This window comes from Leptonychotes weddellii, chromosome 10 (assembly GCF_054177405.1).
Source record: "Leptonychotes weddellii isolate Sample4059 chromosome 10, ASM5417740v2, whole genome shotgun sequence".
Classification (NCBI taxonomy): Eukaryota; Metazoa; Chordata; class Mammalia; order Carnivora; family Phocidae; genus Leptonychotes; species Leptonychotes weddellii.
In genome coordinates, this window is record NC_138378.1 from 53492370 (window position 1) to 53514398 (window position 22029).

At 50.3% G+C, this 22029-nt stretch overlaps 1 protein-coding gene across 2 annotated transcripts in view; it reads right to left on the bottom strand.

Moving 5' to 3' along the window:
• CNNM4 (cyclin and CBS domain divalent metal cation transport mediator 4) overlaps window positions 1-14017 on the bottom strand; it is a 35950-nt gene extending 21933 nt beyond the window's left edge. Inside the window, exon 1 of one of the 2 annotated variants that reach the window (XM_081833455.1) lies at window positions 12577-14017. In XM_081833455.1, the coding sequence (XP_081689581.1) occupies window positions 12577-13978 (1402 nt within the window). In that variant the 5' untranslated portion in view covers window positions 13979-14017. The remainder of the gene's footprint in view (window positions 1-12576) is intronic. The other variant, XM_081833456.1, reaches the window with a different exon arrangement.
• Window positions 14018-22029: the final 8012 nt, after the last annotated feature.

Consider the following 22029-nt stretch of genomic DNA (forward strand, 5'->3'; position numbering starts at 1 on the left):
GCCTGGGTGGCTCAGTTGGTTAAGCGACTGCCTTCGGCTCAGGTCATGATCCTGGAGTCCCTGGATCGAGTCCCGCATCGGGCTCCCTGCTCAGCAAGGAGCCTGCTTCTCCCTCTAACCCTACCCCCTCTCATGTACTCTCTCTCTCTCATTCTCGCTCTCTCAAATAAATAAATAAATCTTTAAAAAAAAAAAAAAAGGATTTGGTAAAATGCAACATCTATTCATTATAAAAACTCTTAGCCAACTAGAAAAAGAAGGAAACCTTTTTGATCTGACAAAGGAAATCTACCAAAAAACCACAGTAAAATCATACCTACTGACAACTTTGGAAAGCTTTTCCCTGAGACCTAGAATGAGGCACCAGTTCAACACCGTCCTAGAGGTCCCAGCCAACGAAATTAAGCAAGAACAAGATATAAAATGTACAAGGTGTAGCAGTAAGTAAATAAAACTGCCATTATTCACAGGCAACATACTTATGTGTAAACAGTCCAAAAGAATCTAAAATAAACTATTAGAATGAGTGAATTTAACAAGGCCAATGGATTCAAAAATTATATACAAAATTTACACTATACAAAAATTATCCATACTTGTGTTGTATCATAAAGAATACATCTGGGGCACCTGGGTGGCTCAGTCGGTTAAGCGTCTGCCTTAGCTCAGGTCATGATCCCAGGGTCCTGGGATCGAGCCCCGCATCGGGTTCTCCCCTCTGCGGGAAGCCTGCCTCTCCCTCTCCCACTACCCCCTGCTTGTGTTCCCTCTCTCACTGTGTCTCTGTCTGTCAAATAAATAAATAAAATCTTTAAAAAAAAAAACAATGGAGGGGTAGCCATGTCTCTGGACTGGAAGATTCACCACTATAGAACTGTCAGGTCTTCAAGTGGATCTCTAGATTCAATGCAATTCCATTAAATTCTCAGGAAAAAAGCTAAAGAATAGTCAAGATAATCTTGAAGAAGAACAAAGAACAGAATCATTATTACCAAATATCAACACCTATTAGAAAACTACGGCAAGTATGTCAATGTAGTACTGGAGCACGGACAAACAGACCAAGGGAATAGGAGAGTCCTGAGAGACCCACACATATACCACAGCTCAGTGGGGAAAGACAGTCTTTGCAATAAGCAGTACTGGACCAGCTGGATAATCCATATGGATTTAAAAAAAAGAATCAGACTGTAACACCTCAGACACTAAAAAAAAATTCCAGAAGGATTACAGATCCAAATGTGAAAAGCAAACATTACAGCTTCTAGAAAATAACACTGGATACCAGCTTCCTAACTTGTGTATAGGCGAAGAATCTTTTTTTTTTAAAGATTTTATTTATTTGACACAGAGAGAGAGACAGCTAGAGGGGGAATACAAGCAGGGAGAGCAGGAAAGGGAGAGGCAGGCTCCTGGCTGAGCAGGGGGCCCGATGCGGGGCTCGATCCCAGGACGCTGGGATCGTGACCTGAGCCGAAGGCAGACGCTTAACCACTGAGCCACCCAGGTGCCTCTAGGCAAAGAATCTTTAAACAGGATATAAAAACACTAACCCATAATGGACACTAAGTATACGAAAATGTGTTCAACATCACCAGTCACTAGGGAAATGTATAATAAAATGACAAGGAGATACTACCACAAACCTACCTGACTGGCTAAAATGAAATAAATAAATAAAGAGCTGATAACACCACAGCTGTAGGGACAGCAGTGTAAACTGGTAAGAGCAAAGAGCATTCTGGAAAACGGTCTCACCTGTGCCTATACTATATCCTAGCAAGTTCAAACTTGGGCATATTCCCAACAGAAATGCCTACATAACATCACCAAAAGACATGCATGAGAGCACTTTTTAGTGGCCTTATTTAAACAGTTCCAAATTGGAAACAACTGAGATGTCATCAACAACCCAGTATATTTCTATCATGGAATACTATCTAGCAACAAAAAGGAATAAACTACAGCTACATACAACATGGATGAAACTCCTAACCTTCATGTCGAGCAGAAGGCACCAGACACAAAGGACACATACTAATGATTCACTTGTAAAAGTTCAGAAGTGGAAAAAATTAACCCACAATGACTGGGGGAACAGAGGCAGTAACTGGGAGGGTACCCTAGAGGGTACATAACCTTCGACGTTGTCGGTAATGTTCTATTTCCTGAACTCAGTAAGAGTTACACAGGGGTGTTCCTTTGTGAAAAACTATCAAGTCGTATACTTAATGATTTATGCACTTTGCTTCAATGAAAAGTTTCCTTTAAAACAAATCTAGGTGTTTGCCAGAGGCAAGAGGTGGGGGGTGGGCAAAATGGGGCAACGTGGTGAGAAGGTACAAACTTCCAGTTGTAAGATAAAGAAGTTCTGGGATGTAATGCCCAGCATGGTAACTACAGTAACTACACGGTAACTAATAATATTAATTCATATATATGAAAATTGCCGAAAGAGTAGATTTTAGGGGTGCCCGGGTGGCTCAGTAGGTTAAAGCGTCTGCCTTCAGCTCAGGTCATGATCCCAGGGTCCTGGGATTGAGCCCCAGGAGGGGCTGCTTGCTCAGCTGGGAGCCTGCTTCTCCCTCTCCCTCTGCCTCTCCTCCATGCTCATGCTCTCTCCTCTCTCAAATAAATAAATGAATGAATGAATGAATGAATAAATAAATAAATAAAATCTTTTAAGAGAGAGAGAGAGAAGATCTTAAAACTTCTCATCACGGGGGGGGCGCCTGGGTGGCTCAGTTGGTTAAGCGGCTGCCTTCGGCCCAGGTCATGATCCCAGGGTCCTGGGATTGAGCCCCGCGTCGGGCTCCCTGCTCAGTGGAGAGTCTGCTTCTCCCTCTCCCTCTGCCTGCCTCTCTGCCTACTTGTGCTCTCTATCTATCTGTCAAATAAATAAATAAAATCTTAAAAAAAAAACCAAACACTTCTCATCACGGGACACCTGGGTGGCTCAGTTGTTAAGCGTCTGCCTTCGGCTCAAGTCATGATGCCAGGGTCCTGGGATCGAGTCCAGCATCTGGCTCCTTGCTCAGCAGGGAGTCTGCTTCTCCCCTGCTTGTGCTTTGTGTGTGTGTGTGTGTCAAATAAATAAATAAAATCTTAAAAAAAAAAACAAAAAAACTTCATCACAAGAAAAAAAGATTTTGTTATCTACGTGTGGTGATGGATATAGTTAACTAGACTTACTATGGCAAACATTTATGAAAATATGGAATTATTATGCTGTACACCTGAAACAAATTATGTTATATGTCAACTGTACCTCAATTAAAAAAAAAAATCTAGAACTGACAATGAATTTTCCAGCCTGGAATTATTGGAATTTCCCAATCTTCTCTTTCTTAATAGCCACGATCTTACTGAAAAGCGACACAGAGCAAGGGTTAAGAGCTTGGCCTCTGGAGGAGAATAGCTGGGGTTGCCAGTTAGTTGTCACACGTCTGGAAAAGATTCTTAGCCTCTTTGAGCCTCAGTTCCTATCTATAGCATTTGGGGGATTAAGTATTCAATAAAGGTTAACCATTAATGAAGGCACTTCTTTCTGCTCTCTGCTCTTACTTAGCCTTTTCCAGAGCTCTGGGTCTGGGGCATTTCCGGGGAGATTGGGCCTCCTGGGGAATCTCTGCTCCCTTGGATGCCCCTCTACTCTCTGCTGCTTATCTATCTTAACCTCTTCTCTCCCTAACTGGGACACCAGGGAATCCTGACGTGAAACAACTCAAGGAGAGGTGCAAAAACCCCTTGCCCTGCCCGGCTTCCCTGATCCTCAGATTATGCTCCTGCAGTGAGAACACAAATGTGCGGCCAATCAGGATGGCAGGCTTAAGTTTCTCCAATTTGCAGGAAACAAACAATTCAGTAAATGAGGAGCATCTCCTCAGTTTTAAGTTTCTCTGCCATATATTTTTTTCCCTTAAGCTCTGGCTTCTGTTCCCCTTAATATACACACTAGGACCCAGATAAGATGGTATCTGAATTAGCATGTAATTATCTAGTGGGCTCATTTGACCTCAATGTATTCACAATTCCAAGAAAGGCACCATGCCCGGACAGTGGGGCAGCCTGCCACCTGGGCCAGTATATGAGAACCACCGCAGCCCAAGTTGGTACCCGCGCCCACTGGGGCACCTTTGGATAGTAATAACAATAATTTTTAAAATGGCTAACATTTATTGCATGAGGACAATGGTGCCAGGCACTGAGCTAAGGACTTTATATGCCTTACCTCATTTAGTCCTCACCACGGCCCTCTGAGCTGGATACCATCACTAATGTGGATGGCCAAATCACCAGCAACCAAAGTGAAATTTTTCAGAGACCACGAGTCAGTCACTATTTTGAGCCTTTCGTGAAATAAACTCCACTTGCATAAGCTTTAAACTTATTCTGAGGGAAGTGTGAGGAAAGCTGGACTAATTTTATGTATTTATTTTTAAGATTTTATTTATCTATTTGAGAGAAAGACAGAGCACAAGCGGGAGGGGCAGGGGCAGAGGGAGAGGGAGAGAGAACCCCAAGCTGACTCCCCGCTGAGCACGGAGCCTGACCAGGGGCTCGATCCCACAGACCCTGAGATCACGACCTGAGCTGAAACCGAGAGTCGGACACTCAACGCCCTGCACCATCCAGGCGCCCCTGGACTACTTTTAAAGCAGGACTCAGGTAACTGTGCATGTGTGCATACATGCATATGTGTCCGGGTGTGAGAGTCTGCTTGCAGGGGTAACTGTGTGAGTCTGCTTGCCTGTGTGTGGGGGTGAAGTGTGTGTTTAAGCATGCCTGTGTGGGAGTGGGGGTGTGTGTGTGTATGTGTGAGCCTGTCCTTGTGTGTATTTGGTGGGGGAAGGCATGAGTGTGTGTGGGAGTAAGCCTGCCTGGGGTTGGGGGAATGGAGCAGCTCCTGGCTGCCTGCTGGCCAGAGATCTGGCGTTCCAGAGAGCCCGGGGAAACCAGTCTTTCAAGAACCCTGCCCAGGTCACAATAAATCAGCCCTGCAGCATGGAAGCGACTCTGACTATAACCTCTGGGGAATGCTCCAGCAACACCAAGTTTAACCCCCAGCAAAACAGGCTGGCGGCTAAAACAAAAAACAAACAAACAAAAAAAACCCAACAACAAAAAACCAGGCTGGAGGCTGCACACCCCAGCCCTCCGGGCTCACCTTTTCATCAGCCACACAGTGCAGCCCAGCCCTCAGTCTGGGGATACCCTCCAAGATGCTCCTCCCAAGAAGCCCAGGGACAGAAAGGGATTTCTTGTCTTATCAGAGGAGAAATCTGAAGAACCAATCTAAACTGGTTTCCAAAAGCAGGGCAGTATAGACAACGGTTTCCACGTGAAAATACATATGAGTGGCTAATAGGAAACTTTACACGGCTGTAAAATGAAAATGGTTTTGATCTTGCTGTTTGTGACGTGACTTTGAGAGTCAATTTCTAAAAAGGTTATTGTAATAAATCAAAATATTTAAAAGTAGTTCTCTCCAGATCACAGGTTCATGCGTTGTTTTTGTTTAGATGTGTGTGTTTTCTAAAGGTCTGAAAATGAGATGTATCTCTGGGGCGCCTGGGTGGCTCAGTCGGTTGGGCATCTGCCTTCGGCTCCGGTCGTGATCCCAGCGTCCTGGGATGGAGCCCTGCATCATTTGGGCTCCTTGCTCAGTGGGGAGCCTGCTTCTCCCTGTCCCTCTGCCTGCCACTCCCCCTCTCCCCCCGCTTATGTGCTCTCTCTCTGTTAAATAAATAAATAAAATCCTTAAAAAAAAAAATCAGATGTATCTCTTATAATAACCACTAGTAAAAAGAAAATCGTATAACAAATGGAACAAGGATAGACTCAGGAGTCCAGACTTCAGTCTGTGGAATGGACCAGGAGTCCTTTATGCAGCCACAAAGCCTTTCATGACAGGTTGTCTTGGCACACTCAGGTGTGACGAGAGGGGTAACCTGAGGGACAGGATGGGCCAGCTCCTTGTCACAGGGCTGTGTCTGACAGCGGACGGAGAGGCTCAGAGAAGGAGAGGAGGGGGCTGGACCAAACGGCAGCTGTGCCCCATTGTCTTCGCTGAGGGCCATCTCGGGCACCCCTGGCAAATTCCTAACTCTCATATCCACAGAAAGGGCTGAGAAGCAGTCGAAACATGTGGAAGCAGTTTTACCCGAAGTTGGTATCAACGACTGAGAAGCTCAATTCTCATCCTGTGGTCTTGTCCAAGTTCTCCCAGAACAAGAGGCGCAGAACTGGAAAAATGTCGTGTCTCTCCACCCTTGAAGATCCAGTGGGAATGCCACCTCCTTTGGAGTGTCTTCCCTGACTTCTACTGACCAGAAAGGCGTCCGCTTCCTGGAAGGCCCTGCCCCTTACGCATTTCTCCTGTAGGAGTGTTTTTGTGTTTCTGTGCACTCAAGTATTTTCAAGGTTAAACATCTGTTCAGTACCCCCCTGTCCTGAAAACTCTGGAGCTGGGCTTTCCAACTGAAAATGTAAGACTTTTGAAAAGTAAACAACAATGTGATCTTGGTGTGATCTAAGCTCTTATTTGGGCTTAGACACAAGCCATTGCCTTCCGGGGCACAAATAAGAGCTTTAGGGCGAGATCTGTCAAAAGAAGGCTGAGGAAGCGGCTCTCAGTGCGGGCCCCTCTATGGCAGCTGGTCCAGCGGCCGAGCGAGGCCAGCGAGGGAAGAGCTGCAGATGCCTGCTGGCCAGCACCCGATCACGCTACCCACGGCGGCCACGCTCCATGCCCGCGAGCGCCTCACAAAGAGAAAGGGCCCAGGAGCCTGGCCAGCGTCTTGTCAGCTGCCCGGCGGGCACCTCCGCCCTAGCAGGCGGCTCCAGTCCCTCTTGCAGATACTCTTGCCCCCGGGGCAGCTTCTCAAGAGCAAGTCGCCAGCTCAGCTGGAGACTGTTTCCAGGTGGAGCTGCTGTGGGAGACCAGGTGGGTGGCTACCTGCACTTTCCACTCTTGAGGCGGTCCTCTCCCAGCATCTTGCGACTTAACTGTCCCGGCCCCACAGTCTGTGCTTGGCCCTCACCCTATCTGGCTTCCCCAGGAGGCTCCCCAAACCACGCCTGCTTGGCTCTTTGTCATCTCTCCGAGGAGCCACTTTAATGGGGCTTCTACACGCTTCGCATGTGCTGCCGGCTCTCGGCTGACTCTCAAGCCTTTAACCCTGGTCCTGGCCTTACTCCCAAGTCCCACATGGGCACTTTCACCTGCACGCTTGCCTGGACGGACCGCGCCCTCGTGCTGTTTTGTGTGGTCCAGGACCACACCATCATCTGAGAGCCTGCCAGAAAGACACCCTCTTAGGCCACACCCCAGACCCACTGAGTTCACCTCTGCGTTTTAACAAAACATCTAGGCAGTTCGGGTGCACGTTTCAGTGTGAGAAGCTCTGGTAAGCACAGAGGAGTCCAATAAAGGGTCACACTGCTGTAATTTACTACCACCACCAACCGCCCCCCCCCCCCCGCAACCCTCCAAACTGTCTCTGCTTCTCCCTCTCCCCACTTCTGTTAAATGACAACATCATCAACCTGAAGCCCTAGCTAGAAAGCTCAGATATTCACAATTGCTTCCTGGTCCTGACTCCAACATCTCCGAAGTGACCACCGAGTCCTGTTATTCCGACTTCAGAAGCATCTCACGGGCCCAGGCCTTCCTCAGCCCCACTGCACCTACCTGAACCGGGAACAGTAAGCTTTGTTTACAAGGTCTGTCTCCCTGCTAGACTTGAGAGTTCTGTCAACAGGGCTGTTTTAGTCCTCTCTGACTCCCAACAGCGAGCACAGTGTCTGACACCACAGGCCTCAGAAAATTAGATGTTTGTTGCAACAAATGAATGAACAAGCAAACAGAGGGAAATAAGATACTTAAAAGTGTGTCAGATGGTAGGAACCAAAAGTGAATGCAAAAATTATGCACTGTTCCTGACTTGATAAAGTTGTTTCAGGAAGAAAAAAAGTATGTGGGAGAAGTGTGATGTGGCACAGATGGAAATATGGGAGGAGTTTTCAACAAAAATATTTCTAGCTTTTTCCCCTTCAATATGTAAACACGCTAACTTTCTATGAGGCCACTAATAGGTCCAAAGTCACCTCATGGGTCGGAGACCAAGCTGGGTGGAGTTTAAACCCAAGTCTTTACAAGGGACTAGATGGTCATAAAGTAGGTGGGGACAGATAAGATGACTACAGATGAGCCCAGTGCCTGAGAGGGACAGGAATGTCACAGAGGGAGGGACAGCGGAAAGCTGGAAGGTGGGCTTCATTGTGGGGCTGGAGCTTCTGACTTCTACTTGGGAGAGTTTATTCATTACTCTGCCTCCAGGGTCTGGGAGGGCATCTTTGGTAAAAGAAAAATGCAACTGGGCCAGGAGGAGCCCAGGGAGCCTCTGTTCTAAGATCTCAAGCTGTAGACAAAGTCAACCACAACACTCCATGCTGCAAACAGTTCCAGGCGAGGTGTAAGTTGAAGGACCAAGGTCAAATGGCATGAGCCTCTCAGTGGCCTTACAGCTCTAGCCAACCAGATGGTCTAACTCCTAGGTCCTGTGGTGCCTAGCTCCGTGTCTTGCACAGAGAGTATGAGGTTCAATAAATACCTAACGATAAATGCCTTGAGTTGGGAGGCAAAGCAGCTGGGAAGCTGTAAGCCTGCCTTAGTCTCCAAGGGAAGTTCAGCCCCATGCCTGCATGGACTCCCGGAGCCTGTCTCTAAGTGTGTACGTAGAAGCATCTTCATGACTCACATTAATGAGGGAAGCTATGTACATGCCTGATGGTCAAAAACCGCTTATTCACAGAAACTGAGACAAAGGAAAGGGGAACCGTGCATCACTCTCAAGACCCCAAACTCTGCTTCTCGGTCCCTGAACCATTAATATATATGTCATCGTAGGAGCCCCTCCTGTCTTCCTCGGTGCAACTAGAAATATCAAGTTCCCTGGATATCGGCTCCTCAACATTCTAGCACTATGGAAGGGGATAATTCTGTCCCAAATCTAACAGATCATTCATTCACACAGTGACCTTTTATTGAGATCTTATCTTACTATGTGCCAAGAACCATTCTAGGGGCTAGGGATATGCCAGTGAACAATACAAAGAGCTCTGCTCTTTGGAACTTAATATTCTAACAGAGGAGACAGACAATAAACAGCATAGTAGATTTGTAAATTACGGAGTTGTTAGAAAGTGATTTGTGCTATGAGAAAAAGAAAAATTAGCACAGGGTAGAGGAGATGAGGAAGGTCGGGGAGGATGGGAGGTTATAGTTTTATTTTTATTTTATTTTTTTAAGATTTTATTTATTTGGGGGCGCCTGGGTGGCTCAGTTGTTAAGCGTCTGCCTTCAGCTCAGGTCATGATCCCAGGGTCCTCGGATTGAGCCCCTCATCCGGCTCCCTGCTCGGCGGGAGGCCTGCTTCTCCCTCTCCCACTCCCCCTGCTTGTCTTAAAAAAAAAAAAAAAAAAGGATTTTATTTATTTATTTGACAGAGAGAGACAGCGAGAGAGGGAACATAAGCAGGGGGAGTGGGAGAGGGAGAAGCAGGCTTCCCACTGAGCAGGGAGCCCGATGCGGGGCTCGATCCCAGGACCCTGGGATCATGACCTGAGCCGAAGGCAGACGCTTAACGACTGAGCCACCCAGGAGCCCCAGGAGGTCACAGTTTTAAATAGGGCACCAGGAAAGCCTCACTGAGAAGGTGAAGCTGAAGCAGACACAAGGGAGGGGAGAGAGTGAGGCCTACAACATCTGGGGGAAAAACATTCCAGCCTGAAGGAACAGCCAGGGCAAAGGCCCTCAGGCGGGAGCATCCTGGTGTGTACAAGGAACAGCAAGAAGGCCGGCAGGGCTTGTCTGTCATTCATTCATTGCTCATTCTTTCGTTCATTCATTCATTCATTCATTTAACAAACACTTACTAAAGACCCATCCCTTTCCAGGCACTGAGTGGTGAAAACACTAGTAAGGTATGATCCCTACCCACGAGGAGCTCATAAAGCTGGGGAGCAAGGAGGAGATAAAATGATCTTAAAAGAGGATTACACGCAGAGCAGAAAGACTCTGGCAGAGGTTAGGGACCTTACCCAACTTGGAGAGTCCACGGAAGCATAGGAAAGACCCTCAGGGAGATGCTTGGCTACACCTGGCAGGCCCCCAGCTCTTATTTTGATGCTGCTGACAGTGCTAGCCACGTAACCTTGCTCCCTTGTTTTTCTTAGCTACAAAAGCCTTCCAAACACCAGATTTGTAAAGAGAATCTTTTAAGATGCAGATGTAAAGTGTTTGCCATGTCCAAGAGGGCCTCACACTAAAAAGGTAAATGCCAGATGAAAAGATCTGGGAGAGACCATACGGGGGGCAGCCCAGAGTGGCAATGAGTTAGGATGGAACCACAAAGCCCCAGGGTGTGTCCATTAGGGGTGACCATCATATCACACTCACACCTTCAAGGCTTCATGCTGCCCTGGGTAGACTGTGCCTGCGTTTCCACGGAATTAGCAGCACCCCCTCCAGGGCTAGGGCTAGGGCTAGGGCTAGGGCTAGGGCTAGGGCTCGCGCTCAGGCTCAGACCACCAGCCTCTGTTAAGGAGACTCCAGTGAACTAAAATGTACATTTGGAGAATTCCACTCATCCGAGCTCTGGCCTGAAAGATCCTGTTTTCTCAGCTTCCTGAAGTGGTACTCCTTTTTACAAGCTGAGTCCAAAGATGCCCCTGCCAAGACCCAGGAAGCTCCCACCGGACAAGAGCTCAGCCCTCCTGATCAGGGGCTGGGAAGCCTGGCCAAGCCGATCCATACCAGTTGGCTCCAGATCCAAGCTGAACGATGCAAACGTGCTTGCTGGGTGTGTCACCAGCAACCGTCCCAAAGACCATAGAGGTGGTGAGCAGGAAGCCGCCCTGGTGAGGCCTAACCAGGTTCCTGACCAAACAACATGGGAGAAGTCTTCAGGGCCAAGAGGCTGCAGGGTGGGGCTAGGGCACAGATCCTCACTTCTCTACTCCAGGATCGGCTACCTGGGAGAAACAGGTTCCTGGGCCTGCACCTGCAAAGCTCCCCCAGCACGGTGCCATCACCACCAGATGTCCAGGTCCCTTCAGTCTCTCTGCAATGAGGCCACCTTACCAGGCTGTCTCCCACTTGGACTTCTATGACTCGAGTCCTTCTCAGTTCTGATGCTGAGATTCACTCTGCCTGTCCCTCTGAAAAAGGGAGGGTATCAGTATCCCACTCTGGCCCTGACCAGAGCATCTTTTCAGCGCAAACCGGGCAAGGCCTGCTCCTACCTATCCCACCCCATCACCACTGACCCATCCAGTTCCAGGCTCTCCCCTCCCCATCTGAGGCTTGCTCCCTGCTGGAGTGCCCTGGGCTGGCAGGCTGCCTTAGCCAGCAGGAGCTCTACCTATGGGGAAGGGAAGCAAAGTCCTGGATTTAAGATGTGCGCCCTCCCCTCCCCCATTCCTTTGTAAAGAGCTTCCCTTTCTGCCTCCTCACTCCCTGTGGCCTAGGAGGGTTTTACTCCATAATTGGCTTGTTTACTGCCACTGAGGACTTCTGAGTGGCAGAGGTGGGAGGAAAGTTTTGTTGGAAGTAAGGAAAGGGGTGTGTGCCCTGAGCTTTGAGGCTGATGAGTAAAACCTCCAAGTGCCTCTCTAACTACCTGAGAACTGGCCAAGAACCCATGTGAGAAAAAAAACACAAGGCACTGCAAGGCCAGCTGACGATTTCCAGCAGCAGACCACAGGAGGGAAGCTTATGTTTGGCGACTGGGAAAAGACAGAACAATAACCAAAACTTGATCTGCTTGCTTCTGCAGAATAGTCGAAAGCATTACTTGGCACTGTTCTGAGTGGGGAGCCAACCAGAGACCTCCTAATTCAGCTTCTGTGGGTTAGGAGCTCCAGAAACATCACTCTTGCTCAAAAACTTCCGAGAGCGCCAAGCTCCAAGCAAACGCACCGCCCTGTCTTCAGGTGCTTCCCAAGGCCCCAGATGACTCAGCCTCTCCCCACTGACCACCGAGCAGCAGACTCAAACCCAGCTCAATAGGACCACCTGCTGGGCCACAAGCACATCCTTTGCTTCCCCACTCAGGTGCCCTGCTCCTTGTGGGGCTCCCCCTGCCTGAGGCACAAGGTTTCAGGCTCTCCCTTCAACGCTCCCTCCCCCTGTGAAGGTTTTCCCAGGGCCCCAGCCCCTTCCCCATCTCACCCCAATCAGATGTGTGGCCCCACACTGTAATCTCCATGGCCTCTTTTAAGGCCTTACTCTGTCCTGCTTCAGTAGCTCCCTGAGGCCTTGCTCCATCCCTCCAAGTGCACCAGCGTGTCTCGGCTCTGATTCACCTGGAGCACAAAGCACAGTACCTGGCAAACGGCAGATGCTTATGAACTGTTCCTGCTGCCCCAAATGCCATTCACCTCAGAGGCACAGGAAGCGATGGGCAAAGGGACAGTCACACCAAAACACTTAAGACCAGCCGACACAAAACAGGCAAGGGAACGAGAAGCGTCACAAAGCCAGTTAATGGGGAGAGCTCCATCAGGCCTTACCCTTCTTGAACTCCTCCAGCATGGCATCCAACTTGGTGTCATGGAAGACGAAATGCACTGGGTGGTTATAGAAGCGGGTGATGGTCTTGAGGGGGGTGCAGTCATCAGGGTCCACGAAGGCCAAGTCTTTGACATAGAGAATATCTACAATATTGGACTGCTCGTCTTCAAACACGGGGATGCGGGTATAGCCGCTCTCCATGATCTCTGACATGGTATTGAAGTCCAGGATGGCATCGCTGCGGATCATGAAGCAGTCTTGGAGCTGGGTCATGATATCCTCCACGGTTTTGGTCCGTAGCTCCAGGGCACCCTGGATCATATTTAGCTCCTCTTTCACCAGGTCGTTATAGGGCTCCGTTACCTTCAACATCTCCATCAGCTTCTCCCGGTTGTAAACGGTGCGAATCTCCTGGCCCAAAACAAAATCCAGGAGCTTGCTGATGGGGAAACTGAGGGGGAAGGTGACTAGCATAAAGAATTTGGTGAGAATGATAGTGTTGGCACCCACAGCCAGGCCGTGTCGGGAGCACAAGGCCTGAGGTACGATCTCCCCAAAGATGACAATGCCAATGGTGGAAGAAGCCACCGCCATGAGCCCAGACCCAATGAGGTTGTCTAGAAGGATGGTGAGGGACGTGTTGACCAGCACGTTTCCCAGAAGCAGCGAGCAGAGTAAGTAGTTGCCCTTGCGCCGGATGGGCTCGATCTTGCGGGCATAGCGCCTCTCCTTCTGGGTGCCACAGTTCTGCACGATGCGCAGCTCCATAGGGTCCAGGGCCATAAGCCCCAGGTTGAGGCCAGAAAATATGCCCGACAGCACCAGCAGCACCATAATGAGGAGGATGTGCAGCCAGAGGGGCAGGAACCTCCCAGCCTCCTCTACCATGAAGAGCAGCGAGTCCTTATCGGTCCACCTCTGCCAGGGCCCATCCACCCCGGCCCGGGTGCACAATGCATACAGCTTCATGTTCTCGCTCCTCCGGAGGAACTTAGTGAGCACCACCAGCATCCCGGACGTGTTCCCGCGGCTCACGTTGACCAGCTGCTGGACGACCAGGTCCTTGGTGAGCTCGGGACAGTTGGTGGAGTTGTGGATGGCCTCGGAGTTGTCCACCTCGGTGAAGGAGATCAGGTTGCTGGAGATGGAGCCCAGCCTCTGGCCGTACAGCCTCAGGTTCACCGTGCTGCCTTCGGACACGAAGATGATGCCATCCGCGTTCATCCCACACGATTTGTTGCAGCTCGCCAGCCTCATGCCCAGGATGGCGCCCCGCTGGGGGTCGCCCTGGCCCCGGGCCCCCCGCGCCCACATCAGCACCAGCAGCAGCAGCGCCGCCAGGAGGAGGCGCCCTCGGGCCGGCCCGCCGCCCGGGCGCCCGCCCCCGCCCACCGGCGCCATGTTGCTCCGGCTCGGCCGCCGCCGCTCCCCGCGCCCCGCCGCGCGGCCCCGCTCCCGCCGCCGCTCCTGCCGCTTCGCCGCCGCCGAGCCAACTGCCCGGGCCGCCGGCCTGACGTCAGGTCAGCGCCCCGCCCGCCCCGCCCCGCCGACTCACGCCCCTCATTTGCATGGGAGACCCCGCCTCCGGGCGCGCGGCTCCAGTGCCCGCCCTTAAGGGGGTCCCGAGCTTAAGGTGGAGCGGCGCCTGAGCGCGGGAGCCGCGGGCGGACGCTCGCCCCGCCCTTCTCCTCGCACGCCCTTTCCCGCCGGCCTTTCCGGCCTGCTGGGCGTCGGTGCGGCCGGGTCTCCTGCGCCGGGCCTGCACGCCTGGCCTCGCCGTTCCTCTGCTGCAGTCTAGCCGGGCGTCGCGTGCTGGGCTCCTTCCCCAGAAAGCTGTTGCTCGGGGCAGGGTGGCCCTTCTCTGCAGGCACCTCGGAAGCAGCACGGCGTTGTGCCGGGGCAGGCGGGGGTGGGGGTGGTGGTGGTGGATGATTTTCCTGATATAAAGAAAGAAAAGGGGAACCTGAGGGTTGAGGCCTTCAGGTCCACCGGAATGGCACACTGGCCCTTGGAGACTTTTCTGGCCTGGGAGTATTGTTGCCGACCTTGTCCCAAGGCCAGAAGTAGGTTCCCGGGGCCTAGCCCCCAGGCCGACACCCCTCGGCCACTGACTACCTGGTGGGAGGAGAATCTGGGGAACTAAGGATATAGAAGGGACTAGCAGATGGAAGCGTCAGGGTCTGGCCCAGGCTCTTCTCATGCCATTTCCATTTAGGACACAAATACTGAGCACCCACTATGTGCCGGGTGGACACTTGTTCCAGGCTCTGACAATGTAGCAGTGAACAAGCCAAAGTCCCTGCCCACTTTTTACAGTCAAGAGCAGAAACAGACCATCAACAAGTATCCTTTGAACAACCCTAAGAGGTAGTGTTATTTGTCCATATAACAGATGAAGAAATTGAACCTGGGCACAAATCGGAGTCCCCCCACATTGCTATTTTAAGAAGAGGCTTGTGTGACTGGTAAGGCACATTGGAGTGTCTTTCAGCTCTAAAATGGGGGTAAGAATAATAATAGGGCACCACCTCTCCAAGCTTATGGGAACAACTGGCCTAGGCATTGAACAGGACAGGAGAACTCTGAATGTTCTATGTAGCTGATGTTGTTGCCTGCCCTACGGGACCAAACCCCTAACCCCCAATTGTGGTGGTGACTGGCCAGCTGGGGCAGACACGTGAAAATGAGCTGAGAGGTGTGGCGCCAGGCCTAGCCCTGAAATGACTGCTTCCTGGAAGGCCCTACCTTGGTGTCAGTTAGCAACTATGAATTGAGCACTAAGCACTTAGGAGGTGTGGGGAAGACCACAGCCGCCTGCCCTGTCAAGGGGAAGGAGACAGACAGACCAACGTCCTTACAATAATTGCAGAGGTGCACTGAGGGGAGAATCAGGTACCAGGTTGACCACTGGGTCTCAGAGCAAGTATTCTGCCAGCCCTGGAGACACAGAAGCCATTTTACTCTCTCCCTGCACAAACACTTGTGTTTTATTTTTCTCGTGGTATACTGCTTGCCAATAAAAGCAGCAATCAATACCAGCCAGAAAGAGCCTAAGCAGAGAGGAACAATCAGGTACAGTGTCATGGGAGGGGACGTGGTGGTAGAGAGGCCTGATTTAGCTAAGTACTGTTAGCAGGGGTAGAGGGTCCTGCATACTAGGCCAGACTGAAGCAGTCCCTTGCAGACAGGCACCTCACTTCCCATTCCACAGTGAGCATCTAGCAGGCCAGTTTGGTAAGGAACAGGAGCCTTGGGATGGGCACTGGCCAAGACAGAACAAAAGCAGAAAGAACCTTTGACTGGCTGTTCCCTCCCATCTCCACTGACCAGGAGGAACCATCTGCATCACCTCAGAGAAAGCCCAGCTCTCAGAGAGGCTTCTGCCTACCCCACCTCATCTCTTTCCAGCCAGCTTTAAGACTAAGGCCCTCCCCCATGGTACTTAGAGACTTTGCCATTCTATTATCGACTAATCGGCTATTTTTATTTTGCCCTTTTCAAACTGTCTGTGCTCAGAGCTCTTTATGTATACACTGAGTCCAACGACAAGCCAACAAAGCGAAGGAAAAAATAAGCTGTTGAGATACTTGGGTAAAAGTGGGAGGGGTGGTGAGGGTCTGGTAGGAAGAATTAGTTTCTGCTAAAGTTCATTTAATTCCATTCATCCACCATTGCATTTACGTGCATACTTAGATGAATAGAACAGATTCAACGGGGCCACTGGGTGGCTCAGTCGGGGTTAAGCGTCTGCCTTCAGCTCCAGTCATGATCCAGCCCCTTGGGCTCTCTGCTCAGCGGGGAGTTGGCTTCTCCCTCTCCCTCTGCTCCTCATCCCTGCTTGTGCTCTCTCTCTCTCTCTCTGTCAAATTAATAAGTAAAATCTTACCAAAAAAAGGGAAAAAAACAGATTCAATGAAGTAAAGATACAAAACTCTTTGTTGCCCACCCAGAGCCTTCAATCCAGCAGAGGAGACAAGAATCTCTCCACCAAAGTTAAAAGCACTATAACTTGGAAAATGTCTGAGGAGGTATTTGAGGTCCAGACCAGTGTCCAGGTTCTCTCCCTGCCGGGTTTCTATCCCTGATGAGAGCATTTAACCTTTCCTCATCTGCAGAGTTAAACCTTTCCCACCGAGTGGAGGGGACAACATGGAGATGGAGGTCTATGTGTGTGAAGAGTCAGGAAGCCTGGACAAACGTGTGGCTTCCGTGCACCAGGCCATGAGAACTGTAGAAAGTGATGTGCGAATGAGAAGTCTGTCTCCTTTGAGGGTCAGACCTGTTTCTCGGCCCCAGGGTGGAAGCCCTTATTCACCTGTCTCCATTCGCAAGTAAGGAGTTCGGTGGTCTCAGAGGGGTCTGATACCTGACTCCTGAGCAGCTCAAAGCACTCCATTCATGACTTTTGGACCTGACAGGTTTCTGGACTCTATGGCAGTATGTCCACACCCCCAGGGTTGAGCCCACGCCTTTCCGGTCCTGTGCAGGGAGACAGACTTAAAAGTCTATTGCCCCTTCTTTTGTACCTGGCATGGTGCTGATGCTGAGGATCCAGTGGTGAACAAGGTCCTGAATTAGTAACCTGGGACCCCTGGCACCACTCCCTACAGGCTGTGATCCTCCCAGGCTGCTTAGTCCTCTTCAACCTCTGGGTGCCCAAGATGGGGAGCTGCTGCTTCTCGGGCAGCAGCTCCCCATCTGCTGGTGGAGCTCAGAGCCTGTGGCCACCAGGGCCCCACAAGTCTCTCGGAGGATGCCCAGGTCTTGGGGTTCAAGAGCCTGGCTGGGGGCGATGCAGTGGCCTGTTCCCCAGCTGTCTGTTAAGTCTGCAATACCCCTGAGCATTTGCAGGTTATATCTGTGCTACTAAGTTGTCTGGGGAGAGAAGGGGCAGTCATCCCTCTGCAGAGGCACAGAGCAAGCATGGGATTAGCTGAGATGGTACCTTAGCTCAAATCCCAACTCAGGTCACCCCAACAGGTGGGGGCATGAGGACCTGGTGTCATTTTCTACCTGAGACAGACACTTCATTAAGCTGAGGAGGGGATGAAAGCGTCAGATCAGGGGATCCAGGCCCATTAAAGGATGTGCCCGTGACAGGAAGTGGAATGCCAGAGCAGCAAAGGGGAGGAAGCATTTGTATTAATCGGGTCGGCTTCAAGGCTCCATGGCCAGAGGACAAATTGTTCTCCTTTGGGACAGGATCACAGCAGGCGGGATGCCCCGCCGTGGGGGTTCCGGCACAGCTCAGGAGGCACACTGTGGGGCTGGCTCTGCCAGGGATTGCCTGTGTGACCTGGGACTCTGGGACATTCTGGAGTGCTGAGTGAGGTGATGCCTGGCCCATGGTAAGAGCCCAATAAACATGATCCCTAACCATGATGGTGATGGACATGACAGGGCTAGGATTTTTGGAGGACACTCAGATTTCTTCAGCTCCATTGTGTCTCCATCCAACCCCATCCACTGTGTTCTTGTTCTTTCCCTTCCCTTTCCTGCAGAGAGAGAAAATCCGTAGAGGATGGTGGGGAAGAAGAGACTAAACAAGACCACATCCTGGACTCCTTGGGCCTCGGGGCTAAGGGAAGAAAAGAGGCTGGGGCACAGGTAGAACCACTGGAGGTAAGACAGGGGTCTGCGCAGTGCCTTCGGGCTCTGGGGCTCAGGCTGCAAAAGCTGGCAAGTTGGGGAGAGGGAAGCCTATCACTGGGATCTAGGAGACCTGATGGCCCATGAGGCAAGGACTGCTGGGGAGCCCGCTGCTCGCAGCTGGGCCCCTGTGAGGAGTGCCAGGCAGTGCAGGGTCTGGGGGAGGCCCAGCGGGCCCAGGACTCTGCCTCCTCCCCTTTCTGCTTCCCTCCTCCTCTCGTGCACTGGAGCTCCCCCCCTCCCCCACCATTGGCCACCCTCCCCCTTTCCCAGGACTGGCTACCCCAGCAAGCTTTTCCTTCTGCCTCCCAGAACACAAAGACCCTTTTTTATGTTAAGAGATTCACTGTTAATCGCTGAAGAAAAATAAGGAAGAACAAGATAACAGGCACTGAGTATTTACAAAAGCTTAAGAACAAAGTTCCTGGAGTCATTGTCCTTCTGTTTCTGACCCTTTTTCTTAGTTGGCAAATGGAAACAGGCCGTAGCAGAAATGCCCTGGGCTCTGTCCCTTATCAGCTGGTGAATTGGGGCCAAGTGCTTGACCTCTTAGGGTCTCAATTTCTCCATTTTTAAGATGGGGATCAAGAGACCCTTGTGTCGGACTAAAAGTACTAAATGAGCCCAAGTTTGGTAGCGCTGCTCCTAAATGTGTTTCTTTTCCTTCCCTCAGACTAGGACTTTCACATTACATTTCATTCATTTATTCATTCCTGTATCTTTATCTTTTTATTGGGCTTTTAAAATTACCAAAGCGGTACATGTTCACTGCCACAAATTCAAAGTATAGAATAGAAAACACATGGGCGCCTGGGTGGCTCAGATGGTTAAGCGTCTGCCTTCAGCTCAGGTCATGATCCCAGGGTCCTGGGATCGAGTCCCTATTGGGCTCCCTGCTCCTTGGGAGCCTGCTTCTCCCTCTGCCTCTCTCTCTCTGTCTCTCATGAATAAATAAATAAAATCTTTGGGCGCCTGGGTGGCTCAGTTGGTTAAGCGACTGCCTTCGGCTCAGGTCATGATCCTGGAGTCCCGGGATCAAGTCCCGCATCGGGCTCCCTGCTCTGCAGGGGGTCTGCTTCGCCCTCTGCCCTCTTCCCTCTCGTGCTCTCTGTCTCTCATTCTCTCTGTCTCAAATAAATAAATAAAATCTTAAAATAATAATAATAATAAATAAATAAATAAATAAAATCTTTAAAAAAAAAAAAAATAGAATAGAAAACACAGGGTCCCCTTCCTCCCCTATGCCACTGCCCAGAGATTGTTTTTCTGTAATCTGTCACCCTCTGCTTCTTCATTTTCTCCTTGTCCCCACTCTGCACTGGAGGCCATTTCCCACTGGGTTGAGAGTTCCTCAAGGACAAAAACTATGTCATAGTCATCTCTGTATCCGGCATGCTTGGCATTCCATATGCATTTGTGGAATGAGTTGGATTTCCCTTAAAAAGGAGGTAGGAATAATCCTGTTGGGGGCCAGGAATGGGAAATGAGGAGGAAGCTTTTAGCCAGTAGCTTTATTTATAAAATTGCAACCGAGAAAACGGTCTCATGAAACTACATTTACCCCTTGATATAATTTCCACTCTAACCTACGTCTAAAAAAAAAAAGTCTGCTTTTCAACCAACTAAATTGATTTCTTGACTGAGCTTCAATTTGAATAATACTCTCATGCATTGCTCATGGGCATACACTGGAATTCTCTTTTTTTTTTTTTTTAAAGATTTTATTTATTTATTTGACAGAGAGAGACACAGCGAGAGAGGGAACACAAGCAGGGGGAGTGGGAGAGGGAGAAGCAGGCCTCCCGCTGAGCAGGGAGCCCGATGCGGGGCTCGATCCCAGGACCCCGGGATCATGACCTGAGCCGAAGGCAGACGCTTAATGACTGAGCCACCCAGGCACCCTGGAATTCTCTTTGGAGGAGCCTTAGGAGGGCTGGTGGGAGTTAGAATGTTCTCTGTGTGAATGACACCCACAACCACAGTGCCTGGCATAATCCACATGAGGCAATAAATCTCCCCAGGCAGATCAGTGAGGCAAGTGCCTGATTACTGAATCTTATTGTCTGCCAGAGTGGGAGACAGCCTTTGAGATTTTCATTCCCGAGTGTCCGGATTTCTGCAGGTTTGTCCAAAACAATTGCCGAGGCACCAAATAACCTGTGGAGCCTTTAACAACTGGCTCATCCCACACTGGGCCTTGGGGCCTTTATCTCCAACATGAGGGGATTAGGTCAGATAATGAGGTTCTGTCCTTATTTAAATTCTCTGATGTATTAATTTTCCTAGGCAACCAAGAGAGGAAGGTAAAGGTGAAATCAACAAGATCAGTTGTAGTGGGCAACTGTTGCTCTGAGTTGTCCAGCTTCCTGTCCCCTTCTTCAGGGAACAGTACCTCCCTATTCTCTGGAGACCTGTCCTACCTTCTTTCCCATGGGTTCTAGTGGAGACGGACAACGGACCAGGCCTGGACAAAAGTATCTCAGGCCCTGTCAATTGACCGAGGGTGGACAGGACACCAAGAAGGGCCAATCAGGAGTCTGGTGTGGGCTTTTATATGGGGAGAGGGTCCCTAACTGGAGATCAGAGGCCTCGAGCTCTCTGGGGCTATGTCTTCTCTCCCTGTTGACTGCAGTCTTTCTTTTTTTAAAGATTTTATTTATTTATTTGAGAGAGAGAGAGAGTGAGAGAGAGAGCATGAGAGGGGGAGGGTCAGAGGGAGAAGCAGACTCCCCGCTGAACAGGGAGCCTGATGTGGGACTCGGTCCTGGGACTCCAGGATCATGACCTGAGCCAAAGGCAGTCGCTTAACCACTAAGCCACCCAGGCACCCTGCAGTCTTTCTTTCTTAGCTTTACCATAGCCCTGTGAGAGGGGGGTACCATTATTCTTCTGTACAGATCAGAAAAGAGAGATTTGGAAGCTTAAGAAACCTGTTCAGGATCACACAAAAATGGATTTCAATACTGTTCAAACCTGTCTTGACTCCAAACCTTCTTAACCCATGCATTGTGCTGCCCCTCTAAGGACTTGGGTTAGAGGAACAGAATTGTAATCGGTTGATTGAGGAATCTCCACTCAGTGGGGCCTTAACATGACAATCTTGTAACCAATTTCTATCAAATTTCCCTTTACCCTTCCTTCTTGAGATCCTAGATGATCCCAGAGCTTTAGTGCGACTTTTAGTATTAGAAGTCCACTCAGGTTTATTAAGAACTCCTATCTCGTTTCTGGTTTACATCACTTACACCCCCTTCCTATCATCCAGGCTTGGGATCCAGTTTCTGCTCTGGGGACTTGGAGGGGGGGAAGGGCCTTGGTCAGCCTTCAGTGCTCCAATCACTGCAGCCAGTTTCAGGGTGGGGAGGTGTTTGTGTGCGTGTGCATGTGCGTGTGTGCGTGTGTGTGTGTGTGTGTGTGTGTGTGTGGATGTGTCTAGTGTCCAGCAAAGGGAGTCATGTATTGGTTCTAGGATACTTCCCCTCTTCCTTTTCAGGGTCAAACTTCTCTAGTATTGGGGCCTGGTAGGGCAAGAGGGGAAGAAGGGTAATTTGTCTTTACTTAATCCAGCTTCTTGCTATTGGGGGACACTTTGCCTGTCAGGCAGCCCCTCCTGATAGAGTCCTCCCAATGGTTGCAGTATAGACTGCCCAGGGCAGAACAGTAAGTGTACTGCCTGAGCAGAGGTTTGATTGTGGAATAAGATGCCAGTCTCTCTTCTTGCAGGACCCTCCAAATTTTCTTAGAGCACCTCCTTCGCTTGACTTTGAGAGGTATATCAGTTACCTATTGCTGCATAACAAATT